At 40.5% G+C, this 21,639-nt stretch overlaps 1 protein-coding gene across 4 annotated transcripts in view; it reads left to right on the forward strand.

Annotated features, from left to right (window-relative positions):
• wdcp (WD repeat and coiled coil containing) overlaps positions 1 to 21,639 on the forward strand; it is a 39,790-nt gene that overhangs the window by 6,702 nt on the left and 11,449 nt on the right. For all 4 annotated transcript variants that reach the window (XR_010962895.1, XM_067984312.1, XM_067984311.1 and 1 more), the window contains exon 3: positions 4,468 to 4,588. Coding sequence is in view for 3 of the 4 variants with exons in the window: in XM_067984312.1 (XP_067840413.1) it covers positions 4,468 to 4,588 (121 nt within the window). In the remaining variant the exon portion in view is untranslated. The remainder of the gene's footprint in view (positions 1 to 4,467; positions 4,589 to 21,639) is intronic.

Raw genomic sequence — 21,639 nt, forward strand, 5'->3', positions numbered from 1 at the left:
TCATGATAGGACTAATCAAATTAACTCTAAATTATTTTCATTTTAAGCATGAAACATCCAAAACATTTTATTTGCAAGTTGTTTCATTACATTTATTCTTTCAAAATTCAAAGAAACCAAACTTTGCATCGGAACTCGCATCTTTGGTAATAATGAGGACACAAAAGAGCAGATATTCAAATTGTCAGGTGTAAACTCCTTTAGTCAGAGGTGTCCAACCTGCTACCCTAGGACCTCAGACAGCCCCCATGCCCCTGGCAATCATGCCCTTGAAGTCCAGGCTTATATTTCTCATTTTCTGGTTTGTCCTGTTTGTATTTTGTGGGCTTGTTGGTCTGGAAAGGCCAGTTTTTAGCACTGTTGCCTCATTGGTGGATAAATCCTAAATCAGAACATCAACATTTATTAGTATCAGCAACTTCAGACATATACAAATTAATGTGAACACAGATTAAACTTCGCATATAGCCCCGGAGGCTCTGTCATGTACACTTATATGGCCCATGAAGACAAAAGCTTGGACATCCCTGCTTTAGACTTTTGCTAATTTCATAGAAGTAAGTGCACGTGTTGACCATCCATTTGTTAATGCTGCATAATTAATCTGCTATTGCATCTGAATTTACCATTACCATCAATTACCATTGATTAAGGAATTCAATCAGATATAATTTAAATAATTTCCACTAATCAGTAAAAATAAGGCAAACAACATTGATGGCAGCAAAGTGCAGAAAATGGCAACAAAACAGCATGCAGAAGACCACATTTTCGTGAACTTGCTTTTAGAAGTATATCAACTTAATTTTTTTGAGAGAAGGGTTAACAAAAGTATCATTCCACAAAAAAAAACTGCTAAATGGCCGGCATCCTCCTTATACAAAAAATTGTTTCCAACATAACACGTGCAGAGGACCACAGAAAACATAATAATTTGAAGCACATCCAAAAGAAAAGTAGCACAAATAAAAAGGAAAGCAAGAATGATCAAGAGGGGAACAGTTTGCATTCCAGGCACCACCAATGAAAAGGTGATAATGATAAAATATAATATAAAATATACCCTTGCACATGTTTTCCCATCATTGAACAGAACTATTGCAGCACTGCAAAGAAACAGTGTACAAGTCTTTCTATTTAAGAATACTATATAATGTCACCCTTTATTTCATACTCTTCTTTCCTGAAGGTGTTAACACATGCTGGGGTATGGTTCCTCTGGACTCCCAATCACACTACGCATGTTGGGTTTACTCACTAAGTTGTCTGGGAAGCCCACTATGTAAAGTAGCAGTGAAAATAATTACACTGATATGTACATATATTTGTAATTTTTTTATTTTGTCACTTCTGTATCCAATGTGATTTTTGTTTTCTTCCACCGTACCAGTTTCCTAATCTCATTTCAGGTACAGAATACAGAACATGTTATGCTATAATTACACCCTCCTGCCCAGTTCATATTATAAATGTGGACATAAGAATTCATATTTAGTAAAGCTGACAGGAAGTATGTGCAGGTGTGAGATTTTTAATATATCAATTGATTTCCTGTGGCACACAATAAGTTTGAGAATATGGCCACACTTATCTTTCTCTGCCTTCATGTTTCCCACCAGTCTTTCCGCTTCTGCTTTTCTTTCTCTTTTCCCTCTGTCCTCTTCTACTTCGACCTCTCTTTTTCTTTTTTCGGGTGAGTGGTGTGGAGGGAAAAGGAGCCATCAATAGCTGCAGGCTGCATTTGGGGTGGAATTTGTGGGGGAAATGTGGCCCTCAGCTGCTCCCTTCTCATTCCCTCCCCTATTTACTCACATTTCCCCCACCCCTATGGTCCCATTCTGTTCCCTACTTCACCTTGCCATTACTCATTCCCATTCCTACCACCCCTTCACTCCCATCACTACCCTGCCCCTTCCTCATTGAACTATTTGTTCAATCCCTGCATCTTCCCCTCCACTTGCTTCACTGTTATTCTCCTCACCCTGAACCCTCTATCCACCCCTCTTCTCCCCTCCCTCTTCTCCCCTCCCCATTTTACACTCTCCCTGCAGTGGCAGGTGGCGAGAGGCCCCATTGCCCTCAACAAGTTTCCATCCAGCATCCCTTCGCTTTCCACCCCCAGTGTATTTTTAAATTGAAGTAACAACAAATGAAGAAAGAAACACTCTCTGTCCTAGCCTCTCTCTCACAGGTGTAAGCAATAATTAGTAACTACCTTTTCTATCAGCAAAACAAAATCAGTTAAATAGCTGGCTTCAAAATTGGGGTTAATGTGAAATCTCGGTCTCTGGCCTCTGTCTGTCTTGGCTGTCTTTTTGTCTCCTCCTCAATTTACACTCTAAAGTTTATAGAATACAAAACAAAAGCTACAACAGATGTGTAGTCAGATCATTCTCTGTCTCACATACACATAAGCTTTTTTTTTAGTAAAGTACTTAAAAAATATTTTGCCTCAGAAAAGCTTTTGAAAATTGGCTTGTTTTTCAAAATTAGTTGAGAAAAGCTACTGAGTAGACAGCGTTGGAAGCTTAAGAAAATGTTCAATCAGTACAGCTGACTGAACAGTACTGACACAGTCTGGGAAGTTAGGCACGCTACTTATTTTCAGACTGCAGAACCAAAATTCAATTCATGGAGCTCTGGCCAAAAGTTTCAAGCCCAAGCCCAGACATTAAAAGACAATTCAGTGGATATATTTAATCATCTAATTTTATGCATTTTTTATTTTGTTTAGACCCTTATTTTGGACTTTGACATTTAAATCACTGATTTAAAAAAATGCATGATAGTATTGTAATTTGTGGGACTCTGGTAGCCAGATTGCGCAATCATAGTGGCAGGTTTATATAGGGAATCCCATTATAAATGTGGACATAGGAACTTTTCAATGGGGAAAAGTTAACACAAAAATGTAACAACATGTGTAGACAGGAAATGCAAACATCTGTATATTATAAACAGATAATGCAACGTGAATACATTTGTTGAAGACAATTCAATATTAATGCATGATGCCTCCACATTGATCAATATGCTAATCACAAGCATGTCAAGTATTGAAAAAATTGACCTAAAGCTTATTATATAGGCCTTTTGGCAGTAATAAAACTTCTGATTTTAAATGTGACTCATAGCGATGTACATTATTTTAAAAATCATATCATGCAGCATTTTAGAAATTTAATTGGATCCTGCTGGTTATTGATACAATTTGTATTTTTAGTTCACTGGCATTAAACATTTACAATTATATTAAACCATTGTTCAATACGCAAACTTGCATCAGTGATACCAAGTACCTATAACACTTGGGGACTGCCAGTTCTGCACGGTGTTGTCGACATAAATATTGCTGAAGCTTGGATATCTTCTCTGAAGTGTTTTATGTTTAAGAATGAATTCTGTTATCAATGATCTAAATGTAACATTGGACTTTTCAAACCTCGCTTCAGTGGTGCTGTGCATTGACTTGTCTCTATGGTTTCCAGCATGATCAGTCCTGCTGTCACTTGAGTATATGAGGAAGTGCTCAGCACACATTTTTGTCCAGACTGATGGAAACCACCAAAAAACAGTCAATCTATAATATAGCCACTCTTGTTCCAGTAACAAGTCCAGGAAGGCAGGGGCAGAAGCTTAGACGGTCCATTTGCCTGTTCTTTCATTCAGGGATTGATGGTTGGTGTGAGAAAACCCCAAATTAATTTACAAAATAGAATTTTTTTTTCCATTTAGCTAGAATGGCTATGAATTAATCCATCTATCAATAAAATGCCCTCACAATACCTTACTTTCAAATCTTATACCTTCAGTGTTAAAACTATCTCCTCTTTAGGGATATATTTAATTTATTTAACTTTTTCGTGTATTTATGTGCACCTTAAAATGATACGCAGTGCCAGAAAATGGAATACCCTTTTACTTTGGGACCCAGTATCAGCATCTCACACACCCCAGTTATATACAGCATAGATCTGATGGAGGATAAAGACCCCTTTACTTTATAATTACAATATATCTTAAATCCAGCCTAAAGACTTCCTCTGCATGATATTTCTATTGACCACACCAACCATCTTTCTGGCCTAGCTGCGTGAGATTGCTATTTAGCTAAGATTATGAGCAGCTGTATTTATAGATGTTCACCCACCAGGAACTGGATTGAAATGGTTGAAAATAATTTTGCTTAGGACCCCTACAGGCATTGGAGAACAAAAACTTTCCTGGGCTGGGCTAGATTCAACCTCAGGACCCTGTGGTCCAAGAACAATATTCCAACCTGTTGTATCATCCAATTCCCTATGGCAAATATACACATTTTAATGAATACCATAAAACATGTGTAAATTGTAACGTCACCAAGAGAGTTTTTAAATTGCTATTAAATAAATTTGTTTAAATTGTTTGGTTTTAAAGAATTACATCTGTAATACATAACATTTCTTTGAATCTAAATTCTTTTTGAAGAAAAAGCTGCAAGAAAATACAGTTGTGGATGAAAAACGAGCTTTTATCCTTTGTGAAGGCAAGCTTCGTCTGAGTACAGTCCAAGACGTTTTTAATCTCTTTGTTGTTGAAATGTTTCATGGTAAGTGGTTTCTGTTTGTGAATAGGAAAGGTATTATGCCTTTTTCTGTAGTTGAGGCATTGGAAACATTTGGCAAATCCTGGGTATGAGATTTTCAGTCCTGAATCAGGCGCATACCTGAGATGTTATCTCATGCCAAAAATATAATTGTGGTTCAAAGCAATAAGCTTCATCTGTTGCCCAGGTTGTGCTGGACAGAATGCTTGTGCTTTAATCTGAGTTTGATATCCTGTTACCACTGAAATGACTGCAATCACTTATTTCCTCAATTGGAAAGACTGAGTCACATCTCTTGCTAATGGTAGAAAGAAGAGCATTGTCAGTGTGGTGCCAGTGAGTAGCATTTTTTGTTTTTTTAACCTCATCTTGTAGTAACTTGTTAATGCGGGTCAAAAATTCTCAGCTTCAGGAAGAAAAATCACGTGCAGTTTAAAATTTGAAGGCTTATGTCACTCTGTGATGGCCCATATTGCACCTGCTATCTCCAGAAGGTTTATCTATGCACATGTGCAAAACAAAGTTTTTTTTTCAGTGCAGAGTGTGACAAAGTCTCTTTTTTGTGCCACTATGCATTTGGGAATTGGGCCTTTCGTAGACATAACATCATGATCTTCAGGTAGGGAAGTAGGAGAACTGGTAGGCATATTAAAAATTAAAATTGTTAATCACACTTGTGCCTTGCTAGTGCACTTGATGTGCTATGCCATAGAATATTAAGCTTTTAAAGAAAAAAGACCCAAGTGGTCTATATCCAACTAAAAAACTCCTAACTAACCACTCCCTAAGCCCAATCCCAAACTCATTCAAGCATCTTTAGCCATTTTTTAATTCATGTAATCTCCATTTTCACATAGCTTGTTTTCAAAGCTCTAGTTAGTTATTTTGTTCAATTTGTATAGTCCTCCGCTGTATTATTTAGATAATTATACTGTTTTGAGTTTGAAAAGTGTACAACTAGAATAGTACAGATTTTTGCGTTGTGTTCAGAGTTCTCCCCCGTTTTATACTGAAAAAATATACCGACTAAAATCTTATTTGATTTTATTTAAAAGCTGCTTTTTCCCAGGAAACCATGCTACAGGCTGGATAGCCTGCATAAATCAAATTAGACCACTCTGTTCATTTGTATCCCTTGTGACTGATAATTTAGCTAAAAATTGGTTCTATTTGTAATGGTTCAGTATCCTAAAACTTTATAAAGTAAATTGCAAGCCAGGTTTTTATATTAAAATTGTAAGATTTTCAGTACCAGACAGGATCCAGGTCATTACAATTACTTTCGAGTAAACCATTAATAGAAGTATATAAGAGATGATTTGTACAGCAATCTCTTTAATTTTAAAAAATACAGTTTGATGTAATACTACATAATTCACGCAATATATGGCCAGCCTAAACAGAAGTAGAAAATTCTTGAGATTATCACTGGGGATTACTGTGCTAAGGCTTACTACTGAAATCTGATTATGTCTTAATGTGTGACGTTCGTATGCAGCACTATAAACTCAACAAGTGGACAGATGGTTGATCTTATTTATTTGCCAATTAGTACCTTTCTTGCATATAAAGGTCTCTGCCTATTCTAGCAGTGATGTGGAGATGCCGGTGATGGACTGGGGTTGACAATTGTAAACAATTTTACAACACCAAGTTATAGTCCAGCAATTTTATTTTAAATTCACAAGCTTTCGGAGATTTTCTCCTTCCTCAGGCAAATGTTTCAAGATCTCCTTGAAGCCTACGCATTTATACATATTGAACAATAATAAATGGTGTTTACAGACTGCCCCTGCAACTGCCCGTTGCCAAGGCAATCACCGTGTTCAGACAGAGAGGTGTTACCTGCAGAACCTCCGAATACACATTCAATAAAAAAACAAACAGGGAAAAAAAACAGAGAAAAAAAAACACAGAGAGAGGCAGAAACATCCGGAAGGCAGAGAGAGCCAGCAAATGACCCATTATATTAAAAACAGATAACATTTGTTCGCTGGTGGGGTAACGTGTAGCGTGACATGAACCCAAGATCCCGGTTGAGGCCGTCCTCATGGGTGCGGAACTTGGCTATCAATTTCTGCTCGACGATTTTGCGTTGTCGTGTGTCTCGAAGGCCGCCTTGGAGTACGCTTACCCGAAGGTCGGTGGATGAATGTCCATGACTGCTGAAGTGTTCCCCGACTGGGAGGGAACCCTCCTGTTTGGCGATTGTTGCGCGGTGTCCGTTCATCCGTTGTCGCAGCGTCTGCATGGTCTCGCCAATGTACCGGAACAGCAGACAGAGGGATCCGCGGTACAGCGACCGAAGAGGAAAGAGTCAAACTGGACTCCTCCGGAGGGTCGCTGCCCTCAGCTGGACATGTATGCTCAAGCTGTCAGGAAATGCGTCAATGCCAGATTCATCAGCCGCACTCAGAAGACAGTCCAGAATGTCACCCGAGCACAACGCAACGCCATCAACGCTCTCAAGACCAACCGCAACATCGTCATCAAACCAGCGGACAAAGGAGGAGCCATAGTCATACAGAACAGAACAGACTATTGCAAAGAAGCATACCGACAACTGGACAACCAGGAACACTACAGACGGTTACCCGCAGATCCGACCAAAGAACACACCCACCAGCTCAACAAACTGATCAAGACCTTCGATCCAGACCTTCAAAGCATCCTACGCATTCTCATCCCACGTAATCCCCGCGTGGGAGACTTCTACTGCCTCCCAAAGATACACAAAGCCAACACACCCGGACGTCCCATCGTATCAGGCAACGGAACCCTGTGTGAGAACCTCTCTGGATACATCGAGGGCATCCTGAAACCCATCGTACAGGGAACCCCCAGCTTCTGTCGTGACACTACAGACTTCCTACAAAAACTCAGTACCCACGGACCAGTTGAACCAGGAACACTTCTCACCACGATGGACGTCTCGGCACTATACACCAGTATCCCCCACGATGACGGCATCGCTGCGACAGCATCAATACTCAACACCAACAACAGCCAATCTCCGGAAGCCATCCTACAACTCATCCGCTTCATCCTGGATCACAATGTCTTCACCTTCGATAACCAGTTCTTTACCCAAACACACGGAACAGCCATGGGGACCAAATTCGCACCCCAATACGCCAACATTTTCATGCACAAGTTCGAGCAGGACTTCTTCACTGCACAAGACCTCCAACCAACACTATACACCAGATACATCGACGACATTTTCTTTCTATGGACCCACGGCAAGGAATCACTAAAGAGACTACACGATAACATCAACAAGTTCCATCCCACCATCAAGCTCACCATGGACTACTCCTCAGAATCAGTTTCTTTCTTGGACACACGAATCTCCATCAAAGACGGGCACCTCAGCACCTCACTCTACCGCAAGCCCACGGACAACCTCACGATGCTCCACTTTTCCAGCTTCCACCCTAACCACGTCAAAGAGGCCATCCCCTATGGACAGGCCCTGCGAATACACAGGGTCTGCTCAGACGAGGAGGAACGCGATGGACACCTACAGACGCTGAAAGACGCCCTAGTAAGAACGGGATATGACGCTCGACTCATCGATCGACAGTTCCGACGGGCCACAGCAAAAAATCGCATAGACCTCCTCAGGAGACTAACACGGGACGCAACCAACAGAGTACCCTTTGTCGTCCAGTACTTCCCCGGAGCGGAGAAACTACGCCATGTTCTCCGCAGCCTTCAACATGTCATCAATGAGGACAAACACCTCGCTATGGCCATCCCCACACCTCCACTACTCGCCTTTAAACAGCCACCCAACCTCAAACAGACCATCGTTCGCAGCAAACTACCTAGCTTTCAAGAGAACAGCGTCCACGACGCCACACAACCCTGCCACGGTAACCTCTGCAAGACATGCCAGATCATCGACACAGATACCACCATCACACGAGATGACACCACCCACCAGGTGCATGGTTCATACTCCTGTGACTCAGCCAACGTTGTCTACCTCATACGTTGCAGGAAAGGATGCCCCAGAGCATGGTACATTGGCGAGACCATGCAGACGCTGCGACAACGGATGAACGGACACCGCGCAACAATCGCCAAACAGGAGGGTTCCCTCCCAGTCGGGGAACACTTCAGCAGTCATGGACATTCATCCACCGACCTTCGGGTAAGCGTACTCCAAGGCGGCCTTCGAGACACACGACAACGCAAAATCGTCGAGCAGAAATTGATAGCCAAGTTCCGCACCCATGAGGACGGCCTCAACCGGGATCTTGGGTTCATGTCACGCTACACGTTACCCCACCAGCGAACAAATGTTATCTGTTTTTAATATAATGGGTCATTTGCTGGCTCTCTCTGCCTTCCGGATGTTTCTGCCTCTCTCTGTGTTTTTTTTTCTCTGTTTTTTTTCCCTGTTTGTTTTTTTATTGAATGTGTATTCGGAGGTTCTGCAGGTAACACCTCTCTGTCTGAACACGGTGATTGCCTTGGCAACGGGCAGTTGCAGGGGCAGTCTGTAAACACCATTTATTATTGTTCAATATGTATAAATGCGTAGGCTTCAAGGAGATCTTGAAACATTTGCCTGAGGAAGGAGAAAATCTCCGAAAGCTTGTGAATTTAAAATAAAATTGCTGGACTATAACTTGGTGTTGTAAAATTGTTTACAATTATTCTAGCAGTATAAAGGTCTCTGCCTGTTCTTTCTTCATGTCAGTGACCACTACTCATCATCCAATCCTATTCACACTCTTTTGCTGATGATTTGTCAATTTCTCCATGTTGCACGCTCTCAGTGCTCAAAACCCTAAGCTTCCTGAGGTGTAATGGCTGAAACATTGCATCTAGATCTACATGTCCTTTAATGGAGGAGTGAAAATCTTGTTTCTTTCATTTTCAAAGATGCCATTTCTTTGTCTTTTGCAAATCTAATCAACAGCTACCACCTCCTGCCTTTGACACCATTCTTGGTCCTTCTTTATTTATCGATATTCTTGGCCTCACTATTTCCTCTGACCTAGACTGGATCTCTCGTATTTTCTCAATTACTAAAGTTGCCCCCAAGAAGTTCAGTTTTCTCTTTCATGCTAAACAGCTCTTTTCCCATTGTAAGGCTTTGGATTTTTCCACAGAAGCGATTTCCACATGAGTTTCTTTAAGTGGTGTATTTTAAATTAAAGTTCATTCATACAGGTTTAGAATTCTCTATATGCTTCAGCCACTGGGAAAAGAGGAGTTTATATATTAATGATCCAGGCAGTGAAGATGTATTTCCACAATGAATGGGGCAATAGTTAATTTGCCATGTTGTCCCATCCTTTTTCTGAGCCTCCATACCTACTATTGTTGGGATGAACTATTCATTTGAGCCTAACATGGGGTATCTGCCACAAATCCAATCTTGGGGTTAGGGGGGAGGTAGCCGGTTTTAATGACAAGCCACTGATGAATCAATGAGCAGGGAAGAAATAAAGTGAGTGTTGGTCCTCTAGAAAGTCAGTCTGGGGAATTAATAATGGAGAACAAGGAAATGTCGGATGAATTGAATGGATATTTTGCGTCCGTCTTCACTGTAGAGGATACAAATAACATGCCAGAAATAATTGTGAATCACGAGGTGAAAGGGAGGGAGGAACTTAAAACATTTACAATCACCAGGGAAAGGGTTCTGAAAAAATTACTGGAACTAAAAGCTGACAAGTCCCAAGGTCCTGACAGACTTCATCGTAGGGTCTTAAAAGAAGTGGCTGCAGAGATAGTAGATGCATTGGTATTAATTTTCCAAAATTCCTTAGATTCTGGAAGGGCCCCATCAGATTGGAAAATAGCGAATGTAACTCCTCTCCAAGAAAGGAGGGAGACAGAAAGCAGGAAACTAAGGGCCAGTTAGCTTAACATCTGTCATGAGAAAATGCTAGAATCTATTATTAAGGAGGTTATAGCAGGGCACTTAGAAAATCTCAATGCAATCAGGCAGAGCCAATACAGCTTTGTGAAAGGGAAATCATGTTTGGCTAATTTATTAGAGTTCCATGAGGAAGTAACAAGCAACATGGATAAAGGGGATCCTGTGGATGTGGTGTACTTGGATTTCCAGAAGGCTTTTGACAAGGTGCCACATCAAAGGCTACTACACAAAATAAGAGTTCATGGTGTAGGGGGTAACATATTAGCATGGTTAAAGGATTGGTTAGCTAACAGGAAACAGAGAGTAGGCATAAATGGGTCACTTTCAGGTTGGCAAGATGTAATGAGTGGCTTGCCCCAGGGATCAGTGCTTGGGCCTCAACTATTTACAATCTATATCAATGGTTTGGATGAAGGGACCGAATGTATGGTTGCTAAATTTGCTGATGACACAAAGGTAGGTAGGAAAGTAAGTTGTGAAGAGGACATAAGGAGTCTGCAAAGGGATATAGATACATTAAGTGAGTGGGCAAAAATTTGGCAGATGGAGTATAATGTGGGAAAATGTGAACTTGTCCACTTTGGCAGGAGGAATAGAAAAGCAGTATATTATTTAAATGGAGAGAGATTGCAGAATTCTGAGGTACAGAAGGATCTGGGTGTCCTGGTCCATGAATCACAAAAAGTTAGAATGCAGGTTCAGCAAGTGATTAGGAAGGCAAATGGAATGCTGTCATTTATTGCAAGGGGAATGGAATATAAAAGTAGAGATGTTTTACTACAGTTGTACAGGGCATTGGTAAGACCACATCTGGAATCCTGTGTGCAGTTTTGTTCTCCTTATTTAAGAAAGGACATAACTGCTTTGGAGGCAGTTCAGAGAAGGTTCACTCGACTGATTTCTGGGATGAGGGGGTTATCTTATGAAGAAAGGTTGGACAAGTTGGGCCTGTATACATTAGAGTTTAGAAGAATGAGAGGTGATCTTTTTGAAACATATAAGATCCTGAGGGGACTTGATGGGGTAGATGCTGAGAGGATATTTCCCCTTGTGGGAGAGACTAAAACTAGAGGACACAGTTTAAAAATAAGGGGTCTCCCATTTAAGACAGAGATGAGGAGAAATTTTTTCTCTGAGTGTCGTGAGTCTGTGGAACTCCATTCCCCAGAGAGCGGTGGAGGCAGGGTCATTGAATATTTTTAAGGCTGAATTAGATAGATTCCTGATTAACAAGGGAGTCAAAGGTTATAGTAGGTAGATGGGAAAGTAGGGTTGAGGTCACAATCAGATCAGCCATGATCTTATCAAATGGCAGAGCAGGCTCGAGGGGCCGATTGGCCTACTCCTGCTCTTAATTCGTATGTTCGTATGTGTTTATGTTCGGAGGGACAGCCAACCCCTTCCTTTTTTTTTATTTGTTCATGGGATGTGGGCGTCGCTGGCGAGGCCAGCATTTATTGCCCATCCCTAATTACCCTTGAGAAGGTGGTGGTGAGCCGCTGCAGTCTGTGTGGTGAAGGTTCTCCCACAGTGCTGTTAGGAAGGGAGTTCCAGGATTTTGACCCAGCGACGATGAAGGAACGGCGATATATTTTCAAGTTGGAATGGTGTGTGACTTGGAGGGGAACATGCAGGTGGTGTTGTTCCCATGTGCCTGCTGCCCTTGTCCTTCTAGGTGGTAGAGGTCATGGGTTTGGGAGGTGCTGTCGAAGAAGCCTTGGCGAGTTGCTGCAGTGCATCCTGTGGATGGTACACACTGTAGCCACAGAGCACCGGTGGTGAAGGGAGTGAATGTTTAGGGTGGTGGATGGGGTGCCAATCAAGCAGGCTGCTTTGTCCTGGATGGTGTCGAGCTTCTTGAGTGTTGTTGGAGCTGCACTCATCCAGGCAAGTGGAGAGTATTCCATCACACTTCTGACTTGTGCCTTGTGATGGTGGAAAGGCTTTGGGGAGTCAGGAGGTGAGTCACTCGCCACAGAATACCCAGCCTCTGACCTGCTCTTGTAGCCACAGTATTTATATGGCTGGTCCAGTTAGGTTTCTGGTCAATGGTGATCCCCAGGATGTTGATGGTGGGGGATTCAGCAGTGGTAATGCTGTTGAATGTCAAGGGGAGGTGGTTAGACTCTCCCTTGTTGGAGATGGTCATTACCTGGCACTTGTCTGGCGTGAATGTTACTTGCCAGTTATCAGCCCAAGCCTGGATGTTGTCCAGGTCTTGCTGCATGCGGGCACGGACTGCTTCATTATCTGAGGGGTTGCGAATGGAACTGAACACTGTGCAATCATCAGCGAACATCCCCATTTCTGACCTTATGATGGAGGGAAGGTCATTGATAAAGCAGCTGAAGATGGTTGGGCCAAGGACACTGTCCTGAGGAACTCCTGCAGCAGTGTCCTGGGGCTGAGATGATTGGCCTCCAACAACCTCTACCATCTTCCTTTGTGCTAGGTATGACTCCAGCCACTAGAGAGTTTTCCCCCTGATTCCCATTGACTTCAATTTTACTAGGGCTCCTTGGTGCCACACTCAGTCAAATGCTGCCTTGATGTCAAGGGCAGTCACTCTCACCTCACCTCTGGAATTCAGCTCTTTTGTCCATGTTTGGACCAAGGCTGTAATGAGGTCTGGAGCTGAGTGGTCCTGGCGGAACCCAAACTGAGCATCGGTGAGCAGGTTATTGGTGAGTAAGTGCCGCTTGATAGCACTGTCGATGACACCTTCCATCACTTTGCTGATGATTGAGAGTAGACTGATGGGGCGGTAATTGGCCGGATTGGATTTGTCCTGCTTTTTGTGGACAGGACATACCTGGGCAATTTTCCACATTGTCGGGTAGATGCCAGTGTTGTAGCTGTACTGGAACAGTTTGGCTAGAGGCGCAGCTAGTTCTGGAGCACAAGTCTTCAGCACTACAGCCATTATGTTGTTGGGGCCCATAGCCTTTGTTGTATCCAGTGCACTCAGCCGTTTCTTGATATCACGTGGAGTGAATTGAATTGGCTGAAGACTGGCTTCTATGATGATGGGGATATTGGGAGGAAGCCGAGATGGATCATCCACTCGGCACTTCTGGCTGAAGATGGTTGCAAACACTCGCTCATGTGCTGGACTCCGCCATCATTGAGGATGGGGATGTTCACAGAGCCTCCTCCTCCCGTTAGTTGTTTAATTGTCCACCACCATTCACGACTGGATGTAGGATGTACTCCTGTGGTCAGGAGTAACAAAAAGAAGAGAAAAGTCCATGTTCAATGTCAGTCAGTTTGTAAAAAGGCAAGAAAGCCCTAGGGAGTTTACTGAAGGTCTGGTGCTGACCCAGTCTGTGTAAGCCTTGATCTGTTTCAGTGCTGGACTGACCAAAAGCAAGTATTAGTCAGCCCACTAATCCTGGGCAAGGCAGTGTGGTTTATACTTTTTTATTCATGAGGATGGTTTTGAAGTTAAGTGAGGTGAGTTTTTGCATTCACTTGCTGTCTGTGTAATAAAGCAGCTTAACAATTCTTATCTAACCTCGTTTCACCTAATTGTTTTCAGTCTGGTACTGAAAGGTTTGGAAGTGCACATGAGGACACAATATCCATTTCAGATCACAAGGGGGTATTGTTATGCCCCCGGATTATTCTATCACATGATTAGATATTGCGCATTATGGCACACTCCTGAATGTGAGACACGGGAACTGTTTATAGGAGTGACCTGAAGAACACTCCTCAATGACTCTTGACTCTCTCTAAAATTCAAGATTTGTAACTGCTCATATAGCTGGGGAGTATCTTTTAGTACCTGTTTTACACTCCTAGACATGGGAATGAAAGTCAGTAGCACATGTACTGCATGAATAGTGCTGAAATATCTAAGAATGAAGTTGACAGAGACCTAGTCGTCTTGTTAGACGTGATACATAACATGTCCAATCAATGCAAAGCAACAATCAATAAAGCCAATAGAATGTTGAACTACATAGCCAAAACAGAAAATAAGTCAGAAGAAGTTGTGATCAAACTATAAAGTGCTCTTGTAGCACTGCACCCTGTGTACTAGGCTCGTCCCAAGTGTCAAAGGTCTGAGTTATGAGGAAAGACCGGAAAAACTTGGGCTTTTCAGCCTGGAAAGCAGACATCAGAGAGATGATCTTATGGAGGTATATAAGGGCAGTTAAGGGAATGGAAAACATAAGTCTGGAATATCCTTTCAAATTAAATTGCAAGAGTAGCTCAAGGGGACACGGAATGAAATTAGTAAAAGGTAACTTTAGGGCTAATATCAGGAAATTCTTTTTCACACTAAGAGTGATCAACATATGGAATAGACTTCAAGTAGAGTAATGGAGGCAAAAATCTTGAAGCATTGAAAAAGCAATTGGATGCTACAATGGAGGGGACTTTCTGGGAAGGACAAATTTAAATGGGCCAAAGGTCCTTTATCATCCGTAACTGTGTGATCTCATGCTAAGACTTTGTTCTCCCACGTCTAACTTCCATCGCAACCTGCCTATCTGTTTTATTGATTCTGCTGTGGTCAGTACTTCTCTAAAAACTCTCATTTCTAAGCTCCAAATATCCTGTCGTACTTGCTCTTCCTCCTCCCACAAGCCAATTGTGTTGGATCAATTCTCACTGCACAGTCTTGTATCACTATTCACCTTGTGATCCTTGTACCTTCACGTTGTTTCTCAATGATCACAAAAAGGAAGACCAACTGGCTGAAATTGAATCGATTTTTTGTTTTCATATTTCTTCTCATATCTAGTATTTGTGGATGAAAGCACTGTACTATGGCAATGTGAAGTCAAAATATCAGCATCAGCCACCTGGGGTACTGTGCCTGAATGAATTTATCATCTGGGACATGTGTAAGTTGATGTATTGTCTAGTTTAGAGATTTCAAAATGAATTAATTGCACCAGGCAGTGTCGCAATACATTTTATGATATATACGACACTATCAATAATGGGAATGTTACCTTTTTCCTATAGTGATATTCGTCACACACACTAATTATTATCAATCTGATAGGTCAGTATTGAGCATACAAAAGCCTCCTAAAGAAATTTTATAGAAAATATATGAACATACTGTAAAATTCCTTGATAAACTTGTCAAAATAATACTGCAGGTACTGTACTGCCTTGTAGCTGCCAAAGTCACCTTGAAGTATGTTGCACTGTTCCAATATGTTGCATTTTGAGTTGACCTGAGCATGGTTGCCAGGACTGAATACAGCTATTGCATGTTTATGTTTTTTTAAATATATACAGAACTAGATAGCCAGATATTTTCTTTAGGAGTAATATTGATGAGTGTGACCACTGGCATATTTCAGTTGGGTCATATATCCTTTTAAGCAATTGCTCCGGTTTAAATTTTCATAGTAAGAAACGGAGAACTTTCTGTTAATGGTGCAAAGCCTGGGTTATTACTAGATACAATCATGTTTCAAGTTAATTGTAATTTCTGGAACACTTGGAATTCAGATTCAGCATCATTGAAAAGCTCAGTAAAATAGCCCGATAGGTGCTGAAATTGGATACATCTATGGACTGAGAAAGCTTAATCATATTGAAGCTGAGAAATACCTTGTTTAGATGCTTTACCATTTTTCCTCCAGTTTTTTTTTCTTTCCTAACTCCTGTCTTCCTGAAAGCAGTGAGATATGCTGGGATATGAGAGCTGAAACCCCAATCAGGTGCTTGAGATGAGGAGCAGTGCTTGATGATTTTCCATCCATTTTAATGGCCTATTTGACCATAGAGACCATCAGTGCCCAATTGTGCCCTTACCAAAGATCTATATATGCCATTTCCAGCAGGGGGTCACTGGATAGAAATTGTGTTCAGTTCCTCCTCGTCCCCCTACAATTCTCATACTAAAGACCCTCAGGCTAAAATAACAAATGTCCTTCCTGCCCCCTCCCTACTGTTGGTCCAACGAAGTAGCGTAGACGTAGGAACAGGAGAAGGCCATTAATATATAAGGTGAAAAGTTGAGTGTCCATGGTTGCTTAACTATACGAATTGAGCTTTTGCCTTTTAAGGGGTATGTACTGGTTTTGTATACCTTGAATACTTCCCACTGTTTGTGAGAAGACAAGACATGGAATTGGCCTCTATAGCTCAGTACCACACTCTGTTGCATTTACCCACTGAGTCAATCCACTACTTTGACCCACTACATCAGCTTTTCTAACCTCAGTTATGTGAAGTTAAAACAACTTTTATTTCACTGAAAATTGCTGCTTTCTCTCAATGTATGTTTCCTTCTTATCCCTTTCCCACTGTCAATAAATTATTACAGCTTCCTTAATTAATATAATTGTTACTTTTAAAGGGGATTTGTTACCATTTTAGAGAGGAAAAGTACATTTTCTCAGTTCTGAAAGAGCCAAGAATGACTTACATTGCTGTACATCACAATCATGTGGCATTTTGCAATGTGAATTCACAACATGATTTTTTTATTATTCGTTCATGGGATGTGGGTGTCGCTGGCAAGACCAGCATTTATTGCCCATCCCTAATTGCCCTTGAGAAGGTGGTGGTGGCTGCCTTCTTGAATAATATGGGTTCATCAGGAAACCTCCAAAGCTGTAATAATTCTACCATGTTGACAGTGTCCCTTTAAATACAAGGCGTGCATTGGAATTCTCTATAGATTTGATTTTCCCTCTTGATTATGTTTCATCTATTTAAACTTGAATTTCCATTGTAATTGGGCGTTAGAATACAAACAAAATGGCTGAAAAAAATTAATTAAAAAGCTGTACATGGGAAATTATCTTACTTCATCTTGTCCTGAGATTTATTAGAGGGGGAGTCACTCCTAGGGTGCATTTGCACATGTCCTAGCAGTCAGTTTCAGAGAAGCATTGGCAGAGGCACGGGAGAAGTCACTTGCCTGACATCTTGGTAGCAGTTGTAGTATAGAACAGGGAGACCAAGAAAAGAAAAGATAACACTTTTTAAAAAAAAAAGTAGTCTTACCCTAAAAAAATAATTTAAATCACTACTTCCTAATTTTTCTTATCTTCTCCAACTGTGGTGGTGTTTTGCACTATGGCCTTTGACTTTTACCTCAGTTTGCAAATTAAAACAAAAACTGGATTGGAGGATTCAAAAATTAGAATGCGAGAACATTAGAGATTTCACCCCATTATTGTGGTACAATGATTATTATGGAATCTTTTAGAAAAGGGACTTGATAAGTTAAAAGGACTGAAATCTAACAAATCTAACAAATCCCCTGTGCCAGATGGCATATATCTCAAGGTGCTGAAGGAGACTAGGAAGAACTTTGCAGAGTATTGACTACAGCAATGAAAGATTGATTGGGTACTGGAGGAGTTCTCCAGGACTGAAGGTTAGCAAACCAAAAAGAATGAAAGAAATAACTTGCATTTATATAGCACCGTACAATGTTCCCAGGACATGCCAAAGTGCTTCACAACCAATGTAGCCATTGTTATGCAGGCAAACATGGCAGCTAATTTGTGCACAGTAAGGTGCCTCAAATAACAAATGAATGAAGGACAAGACTATCAATTTTTGATAGTATTGCTTGAGGGAGGAATGTTGGCCAGGACTCCAGGAAAACTCCCAACTCTCCTTCAGATAGCGCCATGGTATTTTTTATGTTCACTTGAGAGCCTTTTTAGAAAATAAGTAAATTAAGTAATTTAACTATTTTCCCTTCATCGTCAATTATTCCAACACTTTAATCTTTTAAAGATTTAACTTTCTCCCTGGCTACTTCTGCTATTGATACTAAAAACTAATTTTGCTGATGTGCTTAATCCTCTCAGTTCCTTTCTTCAGTATCCTTTATGCACCTAATCATTTTTTAATCAGCTTGAATCATTTTAATACATTCCTGTCAAAGTTCTTCCCTTCCTTGTAGGCTTTATGTAGCGTGTTTTTCTTTCTTATCTCTGTTTTAATTTCTCTGCTCAACAATTTTAGTGTTTCTTTAGTTTATACTTATTTCTCTTTGATATGTATTTGTCTTGTATATCTAATATGGTTTTCCATTTTTCTTCACTAATCCCTCTTTCAACAGCATATATTAATTTATTTAATTTGCTCCTCATTCCATTGAAGTTTGCTTTCTTCAAATCAAATACTTCTGTCCTAGTCCTTGATGGTGCCAATAGCTAGATCTGAAATTTGATCATATTATGGTCACTTAAGGTTCCATTACTTCTAACTTGCAAGCTATTAGCTACAAGAACTAGCCTGAATTTGAGTTTCCTCTAGTCTGATTCTTTACACGAGTCTGAAAATTGCCGTTGGCAGTATTAATGGACAAACACAACGCATCTGTATGATATTCCTCTGTCTGCTCTTTTGACAAAAGCATTAATCCATTTGTTTTATTTTCATTTGGACATTCCTAGTTAATAGTCTCCCATTATTACAACATTATGAACACTGCACAAAACCATCTAATCATAGAAAATAGTGTCATCTCCTTTACCTCCCCGGAGAGTCGAGTAGCAGAACCAATTTGTCAATGCAGTCCTTTTAGTTTTTTTGGGTCCAGCCAACTTTCACTTTCTCCTTTCCCCTGAGATAATGTTTCAATTTCCTTGACATCCTTATTATCCTGTACATGTAAAGTTAACCTCCAAATCATTACTGTCTTGCCAGAACCAGATCTCTGAATATTGAATTCACTCCCATCTTTTGGGGTGAACCATGCCTGCACAATCCATAAAATACCAATTTTTCTTTCTGCTACTGTTACTTCAAGTTCTAGTATTTTATTCCTAATGCTTCCAGCATTTAGGTAAAAGCTCTTTTGGGTTCCTTATGTTTGTCTTAAGATTTTTTAACCTGTTTTTTTTTTAAAATTGTGCCTAAATTTATTTCCTGGTTTACTTATCTTCCCAGTCTCCCCCCACCCCCCCAATATGTTCAAATTCTGCTTTTTCTGTCTCTCTCCTCCTTCCAAATCTGGTTTAGAATGTAACCTGTTAAAAAAGACAAATCGATTGTTTTGCTTAGTCTAATTATATTAGTAATCGAGATCTTAACCATATCCTAGCAACCCCACAGCAATTCAGAGAGGTGCTCTTTCACCTTATTGATGCAGCAGCAAAAAGCAATCTCACTAATTGTGATATGATGGTCATGGTAACCTTGGAGGTGAAATAGAATAGGGTTTTGTTAAAGCTATTTTGAGTTTCTAAGAATTGAATTTTTTGTCAAGTAACACCTGCACATTTGACATACTTGATCCATTGTACCTAGTAAGGGGATTGAACAGATAAAAATCACATCTGTATTTAATGTGGAGATGGTTAGTTATTGGAAAATTGTTGCACAATATGACTAAAGTTTGGTGGAATTAATTTTCCCCCCAAGCCTGACATTGTGTGGCACAGAAGATACTTCAGAGGTTTGTATGAAATTAATTTTATTTCCACAAGCAAAACAAATGATTTAAAATCTAAACAAAATCATAAAGTCTTATTTTGAGAATATTCATTAAAGAAAATTATTGGTCAGATCTTAATTCTGTGTACTTCACCAAAAAACAAGTATTTGGTTGGGTCATAGTATGTGATAAGGTTGACTCAATGACTTGAGAGCCAATTGCCTACTTGCCATCTTGGCTGCTGTTTGTACAGACTAGGGAAGGTCAATCCCCAGTTTGTGCTGAGTTGGCTGATCTCAGCTGGACTATCAAAAGGGACGCTATATTTGGCCACGGTTCACGTTCCACACACATCCCCCACCCCCTCCCCATGCTCAATCATCGGTGACAGAGACTTCATCTCTATAACCTCCTCTCTCTCCCCATCTTTAAAAGTCCTTTCAAAACTTATCTTTTTAAAGTTTCTTTGTTATCTTTCCTAACTTGCCTACTAATATTTGATGTTCATTTCACCTTTGTGAAGTGCCTTGAGATGTTTTCGATGTTAAAGGTGCTATATAAATGAAAGTAGTTGAGATTTGCTTAATTTTTGGTTTAAATTATTAAATTATTACAACAAACAGAGGGATGGCATGAGCTTTCACACTGTGCTGGATCTCTGAAATCTACAGTATCTTATTTTTGCTCCTCCTCCAGCTCTGCTAATTCATTCACAGACTTGTAATGTGACAGTGGTGCTTTCTTTTCTAGGTGGGCATGCTAGAAATGTAACTGAGGTTGGGTGGGAAGTGGACAGAACAAATTAATAGACTAGGACTTGAGAGGTTATAATCGCTGATCATGATCTATATTTATCCTGATAACCCAAGGTTATTAGCCCTAGCTACGTTTCTGTGCTAATGCTCGTAATGTATTTAATTTATGTTATGAGTATCATCAGACTATTGCAGTTGAATGTTTCGATTGGCTAAGTGTGCAGGCTTCAACATGTGATAAAGTCTTTCATTCTTTGAGTTTCCCTGATTGTTACATTTCGAGCGCTTTCCAGATACTTCTTTCTTATGCCCAACACAAAGGTGTGCTTTCATAGGCTAGTGAACATAAACGTGTGTGAAATAACTGGGAATGTAACAAGTCCCGGGTGAACACTGAACCCATTTACCCATATGCACCTTTGAAGAAGTATGCAATATTACCATAAATTCTTGATCTCTCAGTGATGGACAGATAACATTCTAACAGATTGTATAGCAGACTAAAAAAGATGGATCAATTTTATTAAAAAGCAATATTAAAGAAAATGGCAGGTTGTAGCTATACTATAATACGTAGTATCTTTTTCAAAATGTTAAAAGTCAAGAATTCATTAGCAGTTCTCTGCAGTATAAGCTTGGACCACATGTCGTTGAAAAGGTTTGAGCTGAGAAATTAACTTACTGGTATCGTTCATTAGTCTTCATCCTTATAATGATCCCAGTGTGGGAAGGTAGAGTTGTGTCAAGAATGGGAAGCCACAACTCCACTTTCCTGCAGCCCAGCCCTCCTTGGTCATTAAGGGGCAAATCAAGAAGGAAACTGAAAACATGTGTTAATAGCCTGGTTTATATACATATCAGTTTCTCGGCCACTGTGACAGCTGCAGGTGTACTACACTAACGTCACACCATCTACTTAGGTGATTATTGCTGGAGGCAGCTTAAATGCACCAATTTTGGATTGAGCATTGTTCTACCACAGATATGTCACTGAATCGATGGCAATTACAACATGAATTCA

This window comes from Heptranchias perlo, chromosome 5, assembly GCF_035084215.1.
Source record: "Heptranchias perlo isolate sHepPer1 chromosome 5, sHepPer1.hap1, whole genome shotgun sequence".
NCBI lineage: Eukaryota > Metazoa > Chordata > Chondrichthyes > Hexanchiformes > Hexanchidae > Heptranchias > Heptranchias perlo.